This window comes from Vulpes vulpes, chromosome 2 (assembly GCF_048418805.1).
Source record: "Vulpes vulpes isolate BD-2025 chromosome 2, VulVul3, whole genome shotgun sequence".
Lineage (NCBI taxonomy): Eukaryota > Metazoa > Chordata > Mammalia > Carnivora > Canidae > Vulpes > Vulpes vulpes.
In genome coordinates this window covers 100,336,143-100,353,068 of record NC_132781.1, presented here as the reverse complement: position 1 = coordinate 100,353,068, position 16,926 = coordinate 100,336,143, and the positions used below count along the sequence as shown (strand labels likewise).

General features: G+C 36.8%; 1 protein-coding gene and 1 non-coding gene across 11 annotated transcripts in view; both read left to right on the top strand.

Annotated features, from left to right (window-relative positions):
• ARHGAP21 (Rho GTPase activating protein 21) overlaps positions 1-16,926 on the top strand; it is a 137,648-nt gene that overhangs the window by 12,403 nt on the left and 108,319 nt on the right. For 3 of the 10 annotated variants that reach the window (XM_072749398.1, XM_072749397.1, XM_072749409.1), the window contains exon 1: positions 16,073-16,723. The exons of 5 other annotated variants lie outside the window; for them this stretch is intronic. In XM_072749398.1, the coding sequence (XP_072605499.1) occupies positions 16,640-16,723 (84 nt within the window). In that variant the 5' untranslated portion in view covers positions 16,073-16,639. Of the gene's footprint in view, positions 1-16,072; positions 16,724-16,926 lie in introns of those variants that run through there. 2 more of the 10 variants (XM_072749402.1, XM_072749401.1) reach the window with 1 other exon arrangement.
• Positions 6,640-6,743, top strand: LOC112931170 (U6 spliceosomal RNA). The gene has a single exon (XR_003237291.1). It is a non-coding gene; the product is annotated as a U6 spliceosomal RNA (small nuclear RNA).

Here is a 16,926-nt window from a genome sequence, read left to right as displayed (position 1 = left end):
AGAAGAGGCAGGATTTCTTGAAGTCATTGAAAGTGATGTTGGAGAAGGAGTAAAGATAAGGAGGCTCTGACAGAGTGAGACGGTAAACAAATGAAGAAGGCATAACTGAGGTTGATAGGCATCTCCAAAGAGAATGATTTGAATTCAAAGGAGTAAGAGGAGCCTTGGAGAAAACTGACGTCCTTGAATGTGATGGCATGCATGCGAAGTATTTCTTGTCTTCTAGGATGTGATGTTCAGTTTAGACCCCATGTATCTGTTTTGCCAAGAGACACTAAAAAGTGGGTATGAGTATATCAATAGAAGAAGAATAAATGACAGTGGTGAATGGATTTCTCTTTTGCTTTCTTTTCCTAGGTAAAAACAGTGCCTCTGAGAGTTAATAGGAAATCCCAGATTCTCTAGTTGACTTTGATATAAAGCTGTTCAAACAGAGGTCCAGGGTTGCTTCTTCAAAGGTCCTCCTGTTAGAATAGTTGTTAGATACCCAAATATGTTAGAGTTCTGGATATTTGACATACCTTGGCTTTTTAAAATGCCTTTATTGAGGTATGATTGATATGTAAAAAGCTTACATGGGCAGCCCTGGTGGCCCAGCGGTTTAGCCCCGCCTTCAGCCCAGGGCATGATCCTGGAGACCTGGGATCCAGTCCCACATCGGGCTCCTTGCATGGAGCCTGCTTCTCCCTCTGCCTGTGTCTCTGCCTCTCTCTCTGTGTGTGTCTGTCATGAATAAATAAATAAAATTAAAAAAAAAAAAGCTTACATATTTAATGTGTACAACTCAGTGAGTTTGGGGATAAATATACAGCATGAAACTGTTCCCTCCGTTGAGGCTATAAACATATTCATGACCTCCTTAAGTATTATTGTTACTGCTGTTTTTGCATTTGTGTATGTGTGTATGTGTGTGTCTGCATTAAGAACTCTTAACATAAGATCTACCCTGTTGGCAAATTTTAAATATACAATACAGTACTGTTAGCTCTAAGCACTTTGCTCTATAGTAGTCTACAAAATCTTGCATAACTAAAACTTTGTACCCTTTGACAGTCACCTCCCCATTTTCCCTACTTTCCCTGGCCCCTTGTGATACAGTCTCTTCTTCTGTGAGTCTATTTCAGATTCCACATATAAATGAGATCATATAGTATTTATCTACTTTTCCATGACTGGCTTATTTCACTTAGCATGATATCTTCCAGGTTCATTCATGTTGTCACAAATGGCAAGATTTCTTTCTTTTTTAACACAAAAAATATTATCTTTGAGATCCTGATTTCAGTTCTTTTGGATAAGTACCTAGAAATGGGATTGCTGGATCATATGATAGTTCTATTTTTAATTTTTCAAGGATCCTCCATATAAATTGGCTGTACCAATTTACATTCCTTCCGATAGAGTGCCAGGGTTCCCTTTTTTCCACATTTCCCCTAATACTTTGGGTTTTTGTTGTCTAGCAATAGTCATTCTAACAGGATGAGGTGCTATCTCACTGTGGTTTTGGTTTGCATTTCTCTGATGATTAGCGAGGTTCAGCACCGTTTTATATAACTGTTGGTCGTTTGTATGTATGTCTTTGTTGAAATGTTTGTTTAGATCCTTTGCACATTTTTCAATTGATACATTGTTCTGTTTTGCTTTGTTTTGTTTTTTAAGCTGCCTTCATTTCTGACTCTCACTAGTTTTGGCTGCCTAAAGCACCAGTGATGCCTTACCAAAACGTACAGTTGATTAAAAATCACACAGTTACACTGTAGACTTAGTGGGAGAGACTGGGTACCACTGGAGTCTTTCCTGGGGTGATGTGACCCAAACTAGAATCCATAGTTGAAGATATTGACAGAACTTCATATCATAATCATAGTTTACGGTTACTAGAACTGCATCCGCTCTAGACAAGAGCTAATGCAAATTGTCTTCAGTTTAGGTGAGGACTTTGGAAGAAGAATCATTTTTCCCTATTTAATCCTTAGCATCTGTCTCTGCTCTTGGCTGTCTTTTTATTTGATCATAATCTTGTATCTACTTTGAACCAGTACTGAAAATTGTGTTTGGATCAAGTGGGATCTCTAGGAAAAAGGTAGAGAGATATTTAAGGCTCTGAAATATTCATATATATTCAGGATGCATAAGGATACCAAAAACACATGGCTTAGAAAGTGAATACTGCTTGATTTTGCCAAACTATGGTGAAATGTTTAGCATAAATTTGATTTTTTGTCTTTTCTAGTTGGCTTTGAATTGACAGCAGACCAGAGAGCGACTTTATGTCAGTCTCTGGAAAGGATTTCAAACTTTAGAAATCAGTTTGTGTGATTAAGAGGAAAAACATTAAATGTCGAGATCAGGAATAAGAGAGGGGACATCATTCAGAGCCTGCAGACAGTAAAAAGATAAAAAGGGAATATTATGAACAACTTTAAGTCCATGAATTTGACAGTTAGATATTATGGGTAGATTGTGTGTAAGGATTCTGTACCCATTCAGATTTGTTTGTGTATGGTGGCAATGGGTTCCCCAACCAAGCCATTCTGCAGCACCAGCTGGGCATCTTACAGTTCAACTCAATTCTGACACTGTCTGCCTGGAGACCACATCATAGCATCAGGTCCCACAGATTAAACGCTCATTCCTATAGGACTGCCCCCTCATCCTAGCCACTCATTTCGAGTCCAGGTTTGTTGTCTGACCCACCAGCTGTAGATGGCTGTAGATCTGAGGTTCCAACATCCCCCTCCTTGGGTTCAGTTACTTTGGCAGAGTGACTCAAAGAACTCAGAGAAACACTGACTAGATCACTGATTTATTACAAAAGAATATAACCCAGAAACAGCCACATGGGAGAGATGCATGGGACAAGGTACGGGGAAAGGTGTAAAGCTTCCATGCCCTCTCCAAGCACACTACTCTCCCCAAATCCTCATGTATTCACCAACCTGGAAGCTTTTGAACCCCATCCTTTTGGATTTTTATGGAGGCTGCATTACATATGCACAATTGATTAAATTATTAGCCATTGGTGAGTGATTCATACGCCAGCCCTTCTCTCCTCCCCTAAGGTCAGAGGGGTGGGCCTGAAAGTTCCAACTCTCTAATCACAGGTTTGGTTCTTTTGGCAACCAGCCCCTATCTTTAGGTGCAGTCCAAAAGTCACCTCATTAACACAACAAAAGACACCTTTGTTGCTCTTACCACTTTGGAAATTCCAAGGGTTTTAGGTGCTCTGTGCTGGGAATGGAGATGAAGACCAAATATGTATTTCTTAGTATAAATCACAATATTACACCTTGAGAGATACAAATTACCAAAATACCCCAGGAGAAATTAAAAAAAAAATCTGACTAGTCCTAAATCTGTTGAAGAAATTGATTTGTAGTTAAAAACCTACCCACAAAGAAGACTCCAGAACCTGATGGCTGCATTAACATATTCTATATGTTTAAGGAAGAAATCATACCAATTCTATTCAAACTCAAAAAATGAGGTGGAGGGGATACTTCCCATCTCCTTTTTATGAGGCCAGTATAAGCCTGGTAATTATTAGACAAGACCATTATAAGGAAAGGAATTCAAACCACTAACCTTCATGGTTGTAGATAGAAAAATTCTTAACAATATGTTAGCAAGTTAAATCTAGGATAATAATGTCATGATTAAGTTGGAGTTATCGCAGAAATGAAAGATTGTCATTTTAACATATTTAATAGCTTAACAAGAAACAATAAAGGAGAAAATTCATATGATCATCTCTCAGTAGATGCAGAAAACGCATTTGACAAAATTTAACACTCATTCATGATCAAATCTCTCAGAAAACTGGGAATATAAAGAAATTTACCCCATTTGATAACAGAGAAACCTACAGGTATCATACTTGGAGAAATGTTGAATACTTTACTACTAATATCAGGAACAGAGTAAGGATGTCTGCTCTCAGTACTTCTTCTTCTTTTTTTTTTTTTTTTTTAAGATTTTATTTATTTATTCCTGAGAGACAGACACACACACAGAGAGAGAGAGAGAGAGAGAGAGAGGCAGAGACACAGGCAGAGGGAGAAGCAGGCTCCATGCAGGGAGCCTGACATGGGACTCGATCCCAGGGCTCCAGGATCATGCCCTGGACTGAAGGTGGCGCTAAACTGCTGAGCCACCCGGGCCGCCCTGCTCTCAGTACTTCTATTTGACAATATTGCGGAGTCCCTACTTAATGTAATAAATCATGAAAAGGAAATAAAAGGAAGGAAGGAAAAAGAGAAGGAAGAAGTAAAACTTTTTATTTGCAGATGTGATTGTGCACAGAGAACATTGTAAGGAATCTACCAAAAACACTTTCTAGACCTAGTAAGTAGATTTTGCAAGGTCATAAGATACAGGAATACAAAGCTACTGTACAAAAATCAGTGTATTTCTATATATTAAACAACTGAGAAATGAAACAAAAATAATAGCCTTATTATTTTAATATCTTAAAGACAACCTAAATAAACAGAGAGATATAGTACCATGTTTCTGGATTGGAAGACTCAGTATTATTAAGATGTGACTTAGCCGCAAATTGCTGTATAAATCCAGTTCACTTCCACTTAAAATTCCAGCAAGGTTTAACAAATTTTTTATTAGAAATAAACAAGCTAATTCTAAAATTTATTTGGAAATGCAAAGGACGCAGAGTAACCAAACAACTTTGAAAAAAAGAATTAGTTTTATATTATTTATATTGTTATTTTATAATACTTAAAGTTACAAAAATCATTAGTATAGAATTGCTTTAGTGATATATATATATAACAATGAAAGGCAGTGGAGAATTGGGACACCCATGCATACATGATTATTAGTATTCAATGAGATGATTTGAGTGGTGCTGGAACACGTAGATATCCATATAGACAAAATGAACCTTTATCTTTACATCATGGAAAAAAGTTAACGCCAAATAGATCACTGACATACATGTAAAAGCTAGACAATAAAACTAGTCAAGAACAAAATATGTGTGACTTTGGGGGTAGACAAAGAGTTCTGTGAAAGGACACAAAAGCACCAACCAGAAAAGAAAACAACACGATAAATTGTATTTCATCAAAATGAAAACTTGTGCTCTTTGTAAAACACCATTAAGAAAATGGAAAGTAAAGCCACTGATGGGGAGAAAATATTTGTATTATGTGTATTTGATCAAGGACCTGCTTCCAGACAACCCAATTTTTAAAATGGGAAAAAGCAGAACTGCCTAAAAGAAGGTACATGAATTGTGTATCAGCACATGAAAAGATGTTCAATAGCATCATGATGGGGGGGGGGGGAATGCAAATTAAAACCACAAAGAACTACCACTGTACTCCACTAGAATAGCTAAATTTAAGAAGAATAAAAATATTAAGGGTTATTGGGTATGTAGGATAACTGAACTCAAACATTGCTGAGAGGCATGCAGAATTACATAGCCACTTAGAAAAATATTTTGACGATTTTCATTAAGTGAAGCATACATTTATCATGTGGACTACTCCTAGGTACTTACTCAAGGGAACTGAAAACAGTGTCCACAAAAGGACTCATACATGAATGTTCATAACGGCTTTATTCATAGTATTCCCAAATTTGAAACAGTCCCAAATCCATCAACAGACAACTGTGGTATATCCATGTAATAGTATACTACTCAGAAATTTAAAAAGAACAAACTGTTGATACGGTTAGCACCATGAATGAATCTCAAAATGCTGAGGAAAAAAAAGAAGCCAGACTTGGAAGAGTGCATGACTCTACTTATATAAAATTTCAGAACTTAGTCAACTAATCTGTAGTGAGAGAGAGCAGCAGATCAGTGGTTGTCTGAAGTTGGGAGGGCTTTGATTGCAGAGAAGCATGAAGGGAGTTGGAGAGATGAAAATGTTGGTTGTATGGTGGCTGTGTGGTTCTATGGATGTGTGCAGTGGACAGAATTCACTGCAGCGTACATTTTAAAGGGAGACACACTTTTCTTCTGTATAAATTAAATTACACTAAAATTTATTTTTTAAAAAAACCGGTTGGACAACACTAGATTTTGGTGAGGATGTAGAGCATCTGATACATTGCTGATGGGAGTGTAAAATGGTACAATATTTAAAAAAACCTTTTGGCAGTTTCTTATAAAGTTCACCATATACCTACTTTATGATCTGCCATTTTCATTCCTACATAATTACCCCCAAGGGAAATAAAACACATGTTCACACAGAAGACTTGTTCAGGAATGTTCGTAACAGCTTTATTCATGATGGCTGCAAACCAGAAACAACTCAATGTGTATTAACAGGAAAGTAGCTAGATTTTCATTTATTCCTACTGTGGAATACTTTTTGGCAATAAAAAACAGTAGACTATGTACACATGCAGCAAGATGGATGAATATTGCCTGTGGGGGTAAGGAGACTTTCAGAATGACTAGAGGACACACAGGAAACTTCCTGGGGGTAATGGAAATGTTCTGTCTCATGAGGTTAGGGTGAATTACTTAGATACATGCATTTGTAGCATATTATGAACTGTATACTTAAGAGCTGGTGCTTTGTAAGAGTTAAACATTCTGTGTAAATATTTATGCCTCAATTAAAATAGGTGAAAATGCAATTAAAAATACAAAACACGGTTCATTGAGCAGCACATATACTAAAATTGGAACAATACAGAGAAGATTAGCATGGCCCCTGCACAAAGATGACACATATATTTGTGAAGTGGTCCATAATTTTTTTTAAAATGCAAAACAGGGAAAAAAACCTAAATATAATGAGAAGTTAATGGGCAAAACTAAAACTACCAGCTAAGACATTAAATACCTCACCCACTACTGGAATATTAGTTTTGTCTTCCCTTACTCTGAAATCCTCCAAATATATATATATATATATATATTTTTTTTTTTTTTTTTTTAAAGATTTTATGTGTTTATTTGAGAGAGAGCAATGCACAAGTGTGGGGGAGCGGGAGCAGAGAGAGAGAGGGGAAGCAGACTCTCTGCTAAGCAGGGAGTTCACTTGGGCCTCCAGGACACTGGGATCATGACCTGAGCCAAAAGCAGACGTTTAACCCATGGAGCCACCCAGGCAGCAGCCCCCCCAACTATATTTTTTAAAAAGAAGGAAATCAAAATAATTTTAGCTTCTGTGATTTCTAAGATCTAATTTCAAAGTTTTTTTCAAGAATAGTCAGGGAGAGAGTTGCTGTACCTTCAGAAAGTTGACTTCTTAAAACTTTATAGCTCTAATACCATATGTTACATCATATCGTTGGACTTATCTTATTCTCCTAAATAGTTTGGCAACATTCTTTTCTTTTTTAAAGATTTTATTTATTTATTCGTGAGAGACTGAGAGAGGGAGAGAAACAGAGGCACAGGCAGAGGGAGAAGCAGGCTCCATGTAAGGAGCCCAACATGGGACTCAATCTCGGGTCTCCAGGATCATGCTTGGGCTGAAGGCGGTGCTAAACCACTGAGCCACCCTGGCTGCCCTTTGGCAACATTCTTAAGTTTTGTTTTTCAATAGAGAAAATTTTTCAAATTTTTTCCCCTTAATTATAGCTAACATTGAAAACTTCTAAGTAATTGAATATGAAAATTGAAAAATTACATATTCTGTAGATTTTAAGTTACAAACTATTGATATATCTTGGATTTAATGAAACTGGCATGCAACGTTTAGGCAATTTAATTTTATCTAAGCCTTTAATTTTCTTTGGAAGCCTACCTAAATAAGTAAACTCTGAATACAGTTTGTATATATTAAAAAAAAGTAGGGACGCCTGGGTGGCTCAGCGGTTAAGTGTCTGCCCTTGGCTCAGGGCGTGATCCCAGTCCTGGGATCGAGTCTTATGTTGGGCTCTGCGCGAGGAGCCTGCTTCTCCCACTGTCTATGGCTCTGCCTCTCTCTCTGTGTCTCCCATGAATAAATAAATAAAATCTTAAAAAGAAAAATAAAAGTAGTTGATTTGCTTATGAAAGTATTATACAAATTACTATAGTACTAGATTCTTATGTAGGTAAAAACCTGGGTTGTACTGTTTCCCTTAGCTATGACAGGTAATTATATTTTTTATTTCAGAAATTCTTGATTAACTTTTTTTTATCGTGGTAAAATACATATACAATTTACCATTTTAGCCATTTTTACGTGTATAATTAAGTGCATTAAGTACATTTACAGTGTTGTGTTATGATTATCACTATTTCCAGAACATTTTCATCGTCCCAAACAAAAACATTGTGCTCATTGAGCTATAACTCCTCATTCCCCCTAACCCCAGTAGTGTCTATTCTGCTTTTAATATGAATTTGCCTATTGTAGGTATCTCATAGAAGTGGAATCGTATAGTATTTGTCCTTTGTGTCTGGCCTATTTCACTTAGCATGAAGTTTTCAAGGTTGACCTGGTATAGAACATGTCAGAACTCCATTCCTATTTATGGCTGAATAATATTCTTTTGTATGTGATACTGTATTTTCTCATCCGTTCATCTGTTGATGTACACTTGGGTTGTTTTCACCTTGACCATAGTGAATAATGCTGCTATAATGTTGTATGCAAATTTCTGTTTGAGTCCCTGTTTTTAATTCTTTTGATTTTATGTTCAGACATGGAATTGCTGGGTCATATGGTAATTCTATGTTTAACATTTTGAGAAACTGCCAAACTATTTTCCACAGTGGCTGACCATTTTATATTTCTATCAGCCAGTGTATGAGCATTGCAGTTTCTCAACATCCTCACCAACACTTGTTATTTTCCATTAAAAAATTACTTTTTAAAAATTATAGCTAACCAGCATACGTATGAAGTGTTATCTCATTGTAGTTTTGGTTTGCATTTCCATAATGACTAATGATGAATATCTTTTCATGTGCTTGTTGGACATTTGTCTTGTTTGCAAAATGTCTATTCTAGGTTGTTGCCCATCTTTAAATTGGGTATGTTTTTTGTTGTTAACTTGTAGGAGTTCCTTATATATTCTTGATATTAATCCTTTATAAGGTATATGATTTACAAATATTTTCCCCCATTTTGTATGTTTTATTTTCACTTTCTTGATAGTGTCCTTTAATGCATAAAATTTTAAATTTTTATGAAGCCCAATTTATCTTTCTCTTTTGTTGCCTTTGCTTTTGGCATCATAAGAAAGAAGTGATTGCCAAATCCAAGGTCTTGAAGATTTTCCACAATATGTGAAAACAATATGTGTTTTGTAGTTTTAGCTCTTAAATTTAGATATTTGATCCATTTTGGGCCAGCTTTTCTGTTTTTTTTTTGGGGGGGGGGCAGCTTTTCTCTACAGTATACAGTAAAGGTATTATTTCATTCTTGTGGATATTCAGTTTTTTCAGCACCATTTGTTTGAAAAACTATCCTTTCCCCATTGAATGGTCCTGGCACTGAATTGAAAATTAATTTACCATATATGTGAGAATTTATTTCTGGGCTCTGTAATATTTTCCATTGATCCATATGTCTATATTATACCACAGTGTGCCAGTAGCACGCTGTTTTGATTACTGTAGTTTTGTAGTAAGTTTTCAAAGTGGGGAGTGTGAGTCTTCGAACTTTGTTATTATTGTTTTGTTGTTGTTCTTTTTTTTTTTTTTTTTTTTTTACATTACTCAGTGCTCATCATGATAAGTGTACTGTTCAGTCTCTGTCATCTATTTTACCCATATCCCACCCACTCCCCTCTGGTAACCATATGTTTGTTATCATAGTTAAGAATCTGTTTCTTGGTTTGTCTCTTTCACTTTCTTTTTCCTTTGTTCAGTTTGTTTTGTTTCTTAAATTCCATGCATGAGTGAAGTCATGGGGTATTTGTCTTTCTCTGACTAATTTTGCTTAGAATTATACTCTCTACCTCTATCCATGTTGTTGCAAATGTCAAAATTTCATTCTTTTTTATGGCTGAATAATAGTCCATTATGTGTGTGTATGTGTGTGTGTGTGTGTGTGTATGTGTGTGTGTGTGTGTATCTTCTTTACCCACTCATCTACTGATGGACACTTGGGCTGCTTCTGTAATTTGGCTAATGTAAATAATGCTGCTATAAACATAAGGGTGCATGTATCCCTTTGAATTAATGTTTTTGTATTTTTTTGGTAAATACCCAGTAGTGAAATTCTTGGATTGTAGGCAGTTCTACTTTTAACCTTATTTATTTATTTATTTATTTATTTATTTATTTATTTATTTATTAGGATCCCTGAGACAAAGAGTTAGATGCTCTACAGATTGAGCCAGCCAGGTGGCTGTTTTTTAACCTTTTGAGAAACCTCCATACTGTTTTGCACAATGGCTGCACCAGTTTGCATTCCTACCAACAGTGTATAAGGGTTCCTTTTCCTTCACATCCTTACCAACACTTGTTATTTCTTGTATTGTTGATTTTAGCCATTCTGACAGGTATGAGGTGATAGCTCATTGCACTTTTGATTTACATTTCCCTGATGATGAGTGATGTTGAGCATTTTTTTCATGTACCCGTTGACTATCTGTGTGTCTTCTTTGGAGAAATGTCTGTTTATGTCTTCTGCCCACTTTTAAATTGTATCATTTGATATTTGGAAGTTGAGTTATGTAAGTTCTTTATAGATTTTGGATACTAGCCCTTAATTGGATATGTGCTTTGCAAATATCTTCTCCCATTCAGTAGGTTGCCTTTTAATTTTAATTTTGTTGATTATTTTCTTCACTGTGTAGAAGTTTTTAATTTTGATACAGCTCCAGTGATTTAAATTTGCTCTTTCTTTTTTTTTTTTAAAGATTTTATTTATTTACTTGAGAAAGAGAGACAGAGAGAGTGAGCACAAGTTGGGGGAAGGGCAGAAGGAGAGGGAGAGAAAATCCAAAGCAGACTCTGCACTGAGCGTGGAGCCTGCGCTGGGGTTCCCTTCCATGACCACAAGATTATGACCTAAGCTTAGACCAAAAATCAGACACTTAACTGACTGAGCCACCCAGGTACCCCTATTTTTGCATTTTTTTTCCTTGAGACATATCTAGAAAAACATTGCTATGGCCAATGTCAGAGAAATAACTACCTGTACTCCCTTCTGGGATATTTATGGTTTCCGGTCTCACATTTAGGCCTTTAATTCATTTTGAGTTTATTTTTGTGTATGGTGTAAGAACATGGTCCAGTTTATTCTTTTGCATGTAGCTGTCCAGTTTGCCCAGCACGCTTTGTTGAAGAGACTTTTTCCCATTGGATATTTTTCTATGGTAGTGTTTTTGCTTTTCTCCAGATAATATTAACAGGGAAAGTCAGGAAAAAGTGAATTTGTTTCTGTTAGATTAACTGTGTAAATCCCAAAGACTTTGTTTGCCAGATGATCTCAAACCTCTAGTTTGGAAAAGAGGCTAGTTGGATTTTTTTGGTTTTAGAGCAAAAGTATAGACCATCAGGATAGATTCCTAATAGATGGAAATAAAAGAGTAATTATGTCTTTGCAAAGGGTGATAACGGTTGTTAAAGATCTATATAATGTATACTTTTTTTTGCCTAAAAATATATAAATCAGAGAAAAAGTTAATTAGTAGCCTTTTGATTTCTAGCATTCGATGTTTATTTGTTTTGAGTGTCATAGTCTTTTTAATATTCTTTTTTTTTAATTAATTTTTATTGGTGTTCAATTTACCAACATACAGAAAAACACCCAGTGCTCTTTAATATTCTTTATTCCTATTGCACTTTAGGTATTTATACTATTGACATTTACTAACCTTTTATTTAATCTTAATATACTTTTGGTAAGTGCTAGGCTCTAACATCTGTTTCCTGGAAACATACAGTAAGACAAAGTATATTTTAGATAATTTTTTAGGGCTTTTAGAGAGAACACTGAACCTTTATTAAGTACCTTAACATTTATCATTTACCTCATTTAATCCTGTCAGCCACCATATATCATATATAAAAAAATGTTTTTCTGAAGAAAAAGTTCATTTAAAGCTGAATAACTGTGACAGGATTTAGAGTACACATTCTTCTTCCACATAATGTCTCACTGTCCAACATCGAACATTTACTCAAAGCAAATGGCAGATCCATTGTCCCTTGAATATATGTAAAGTCTGAAGTGTTTTCATGTCTGTTCATGTTCATTTTGCCTGAAATGCCTTTCTTATGTCTTGTCATTTACGTAAATCCCACACTTCCTTCAAAATTTGGCTCAGATTTTACCTGTTTGTAAAGCTTTCTCTGACCCCAGTGACCCTAGGTGAAAAAGATGTTCCCAGTTCAAGGTCAATGGTCTTGCTTTCTGTGGTCTTCTTCCTCTGTTCTTTTTTTATTTTGGATCCCTGCTGTCTAGTTATCCTTATTTCCAGGGCTATTTGTGAAGATCTGTAATCTATTTTCTGAAATTCTTGGGTTTCTCAGAAATTAGAAGTCTTCAAATTTTAGAAATGTAAGATGATGCAGGTTCTGGGACATCACCCAGCTATCAGTAATTTCTGGTGAAAACGTATGAATATTTATCGTCTGGGGAATAAATACAAGCTTAGAAGAGTTTTCCGTCAGCTGAGGGCAGGGCAGGTTTTGCCGTCAGTGAGTCACAAAAAATGTTTGGACTTTGAGGGATGTTTGAATTTCGGAAGTGTCAATATGGGATTATACATACGTATTAACTAATGTTTTAGAAGTATAAACGGTATGTTGGGAAACAATGTTGTAATCATATGACTGTGACCTTTTTTTCCTTAATTCTTGCCCTTTATTTCTAGAAATGATCAGTTCCCTGTTCACCTTTCCAAGGTGACCTGTGTGTGTGTATATGTATTTATGTATTTATCTGCCTATCTATCTAGTGTTATTAGCTGGCACATGCCAACATATGACAAAGGTTTCGTTCCTTATAGCAGTTACCCCCTTTTTGACCAGTGGTAGGCTCTTCCAAGTTTTCAACCAAGTCCTTTAGACACAAGCCAGATTGTCTTTTGTCCTTATTGTCGAGTGTGGTTTTCTAGCTCATCTTTTATGTACATTTCCCACCTGGGACCTAGAATCAGCCATTTCTCTGAGAAGTCCTGCTTCCTTTTCGTGGTGAATGATATTTCAAGCTCACATCTGGATGTTAGGGATGTGCCTTGCTACTGGGTTGCAGTTGTTCATTAACTTTTTTTTTTTTTTTTTGGAAATAACTTTAGGTCATGGGAAAGTTGCAATATAGTAGAGAGTTGTCTTATGTTCTTCACCCAAATTTCTGTAATGTACATCTTTTTTTTTTAAGATTTTATTTATTCATGAGAGATACACAGAGAAAGGCAGAGACATAGGCAGAGGGAGAGGCAGGCAGGGGAGCCTGATGTGGGACTTGAACCCAGGACCCAGGGATCGCGACCTGAGCCAAAAGCAGATGCTCAACCACTGAGCCACCCAGGTGTCCCCTTTAATGTACATTTTAAGTAAACATGGGGCAATTATCAAAACCAGTAAATTAGTATTGCTACAATATTGTTATTGAATTATACACTGTGTTTAGTAATGATTTATAAAAGTTTGATTATAGGAATGATTTATAAAAGCTTGGTTGTAGTTGGGCCTTGAGTCTCTGAATCTTATTTATTTGTTTATTTTGGGTCTATGCAACCGTACAGTGATTATTAACTAGTAAGGTATGTACTTACCAGGGAACTTTTGAACAACAGATGCCTAAAACCTTTCCTTCCCCTCTTCCAGAAGTTTTCAGAATCTTAAGGTGGAGATAGAATAGATGGTAGTGTAGGTATTTATGGATTTTGCTAGAATGCTATCTGCTTCCAGAGCTTAATGGAATCATTTGAGGAAGGAAGCAGTTTGTATTTTTGCTCACAATTGGTGATAATGACTGATTGGTTCCCGGGATAAAAGTTATTCTATTTTAAAATGATTCACATTTGATGCTTCTAGTTCCAGAGATTCCTATTATACTTAGATTTTTCCTCCCACATTTTACCTCATTCAAAAAATATTTATTGAGTACTTTCTAAGTGCCAGACATGAAGATACACCAGTGAAAAAATACAGACATGGTATGGTCTCTGCCTTCGTGGATGTACATGGATAATGAGAAGTATAAACAATTGAACACATAATTTTAGTAGAGTGAAATGAATATTATTTTAGGAGAAGAACAGGGATCTATGAAAACATAGAGGAGACAAACCTCACCTAGTGCAGGGATCAGAGAAAGTGTCCCGGGGAAGATTGTGTTGAGCCAAGTCAGGTAAGGACTTAGCTAGGTAAAAAGAAGAATCTTCTGACAGAAGGAACTGCCTTAGTCTCTGAATATGCCTAGTGGCTGCAACTAGAGAGACTTTCTAGAATCTTACTGGAGAAAAAAGTACAAGACCAAGGAAGAAAAAAGTAGAGAAGTGAGCAGCAGCCTTTATTGAATCTTTTCAAAGCATTCAAGTTTTCACAAATACTAACTCTCATTTTTACTCATATTTCATCATCTAAGCTACATAATAACAGTAACACAAATAAAACCTACATAAAGAGCTTTGCAGAAATAAAATGGGTGTGTTAAGTGTGTGTCTCATTTGGTGGGAGCAGAAATAAGTGGCTAGAGACTGTCTTCCCAAACATAAGAAAGAGTTGAGCTTGCCATGGGCTCAGCCAGTGTTCATGCAACTGGAATTGAGAATTTTGGTTTGTCTGGCAGGTCATTTAGGCAGTGGTCAATTAAGCCAATGTCTACTATAATTATAGTTTGGGGAATAGATGAGCTCATTGGGAGACATGAGAGGAGAGGGCCGAGGTCAGAGCCTTATGGAACACCACCAATTAAGGGAAAGCTAGAGGAAGGAAGGTGAGCTAAAGGTTTTGAGAAGAACTAGTTAAAAAACAAGCATTCCAGGAGCCTTTGAATCTCATCTTCATGCTTAGACTCTGAGCAGTCTTGCAACTTTGTTTTTTTGTTTAGCCTGGCTTTTTGTAAACTTATGTAGCATTGAAAAACTTTTTTCATTTAACTGATTCATATTCCTATCCTATAGAACAAGTAGGAACATTTTTTTGGGAAACACCGCCTTAGGCAGAAAGGGGCAAGGAAGCGATTTAGGCAGGGTAGTCATCGGATTAGTTTGTAGTTTCAGAGATTCTTTTGGTAGTCCTCTGGAGGTGAGATTCCAGAAAGGAGTGAAACAGGGTGTTCCAGGAGGTCAGCTGGAGGCCCTTGGGGTAGCACAAGAGAAAGTTGATAGGGGCTGAATTGAGGCTGTGACAGTAGTAAGACCAGCAAAGGGACAGGTTTACTGTGCGTTTTCCCTGCAAAGACAGGATTTGGTGACAGATGTGAGAGGTAAGGAAGAGAGTTGAGGATGGCTGGTTTCTGTTTCGGTTACTAAGAGGCTGAATTGTGCTGTCATTATGCAGATGAGGGGCTCCCAAGCTGGTGGCTGGTGTGGGTTGTGAGGGGGAAGGTAATGGGTTTAGCTGGAATGTGTGGTGTAAGGTATTGAGGTGAATGGGCTTGACTAGAGTTTAGACATGCAGATTTGAAGCTTGGGAGAAAAGGTGAGGCTGAAGACAGGTTTGGAAATAATTCATCATTATAAAATCATGGCCCTGGAGAATGACATCATCTAGGGACAGCATAAGAAATGAGAGCAAGAATTCTGATGTGGACAGGAAGGGAAGCCCATGTTAAGAATATTAATAATCATCACTTATCAGGTGTTTATTAGGTACTTTTTAAAAAAAGATTTTATTTATTTGAGAGAGAGAAAGAAAGAGCACAAGCAGGGGAGAAGCAGAGGGAGAAGCAGACTCCCCACTGAGCAGGGAACTCTATGCCATGCAGGCTTGATCCCAGTACTCCCAAGACTCCGAGTTCATGACCTGAGCCAAAATCAGAGCTTAACCTACTGAACCACCCAGGCGCCCCTGTTAGACACCCTTTTAAGCATGTTAAAGATGTTATTTTATTTCCTACTAAAGCCCCCATGAGGGTAGGTATTATCTCCATTTTACAGATGAATGAGCTGAAGCTCCAAAGTTAAGGTCATCTCCTTGTAGGTAGCAGTTGAGAAGGTGAAGTCTGTCTTGGTAGTCTAGGCTCTCTTTCAAGAGGGAATGGTCAGAGATGTAGGAAGAGAAGCACAAAAATGGTAAAAGGTGCCCGAGATGAGGGATCTTTAAAGAGATGGTAGCCATGTGAGATGTACTAAAAGATGAAGATAGGATTCAGGGATACCCTTCGGATTGGACACAGTCTGAGGGGCACAGATGCTGTCACAGCTTTGTGTTGGGAGCTGGTTTGTTGTGGGATGTGGCCAACACGGTTGATGTATTGTACCACCTTCCCAAGCTGTGTTTTCATTAACTATATAAATACTAGCCTATGATCTCCAGAAAGGAGAGAGCCATCGTCTTTTAAAAAATCAGATGGTAATAAATATATAATAAGGCTTTTGTGAAAAGTCTTCCCTCCATGATTTCATAATTTAAATGTACCAGTGTTTAGGAAGACAAGGTAGCTCTGCCAGTGAGTTATTGCTGCTTAGACAGGAAAGGGAGGGGAAGATCGTATTTGCAGCTCACATCACTGCAGAGCTCTGGTAACAGCACTACCCTGCTGACAGGAGCTGAGTCAGAGAAGCCATGCAGACGGTGCTATAGGCAGTCATGGCCCAGTTCAGGATATTCGACTGCATGATCAACCACAATTGGAGCCTACTGTGCAATCTGTACTGTGCATGGAGTGGTCAGGTTTGTTTCATAAATATATATATATATATATGCATATATATTTTGCTTTTTAATTAAAAACTGCTATAATGTATAAACAAAAAAATCATTGAAAATGCTGAATATAAAATCAGTGTCTTCCTATAACAGTGAAAAAGTAATCTTTCAGATTGTTACTTTTTGTTGAAATACTTGTTTAACATGGTGTATCATCTGAGTTTCTC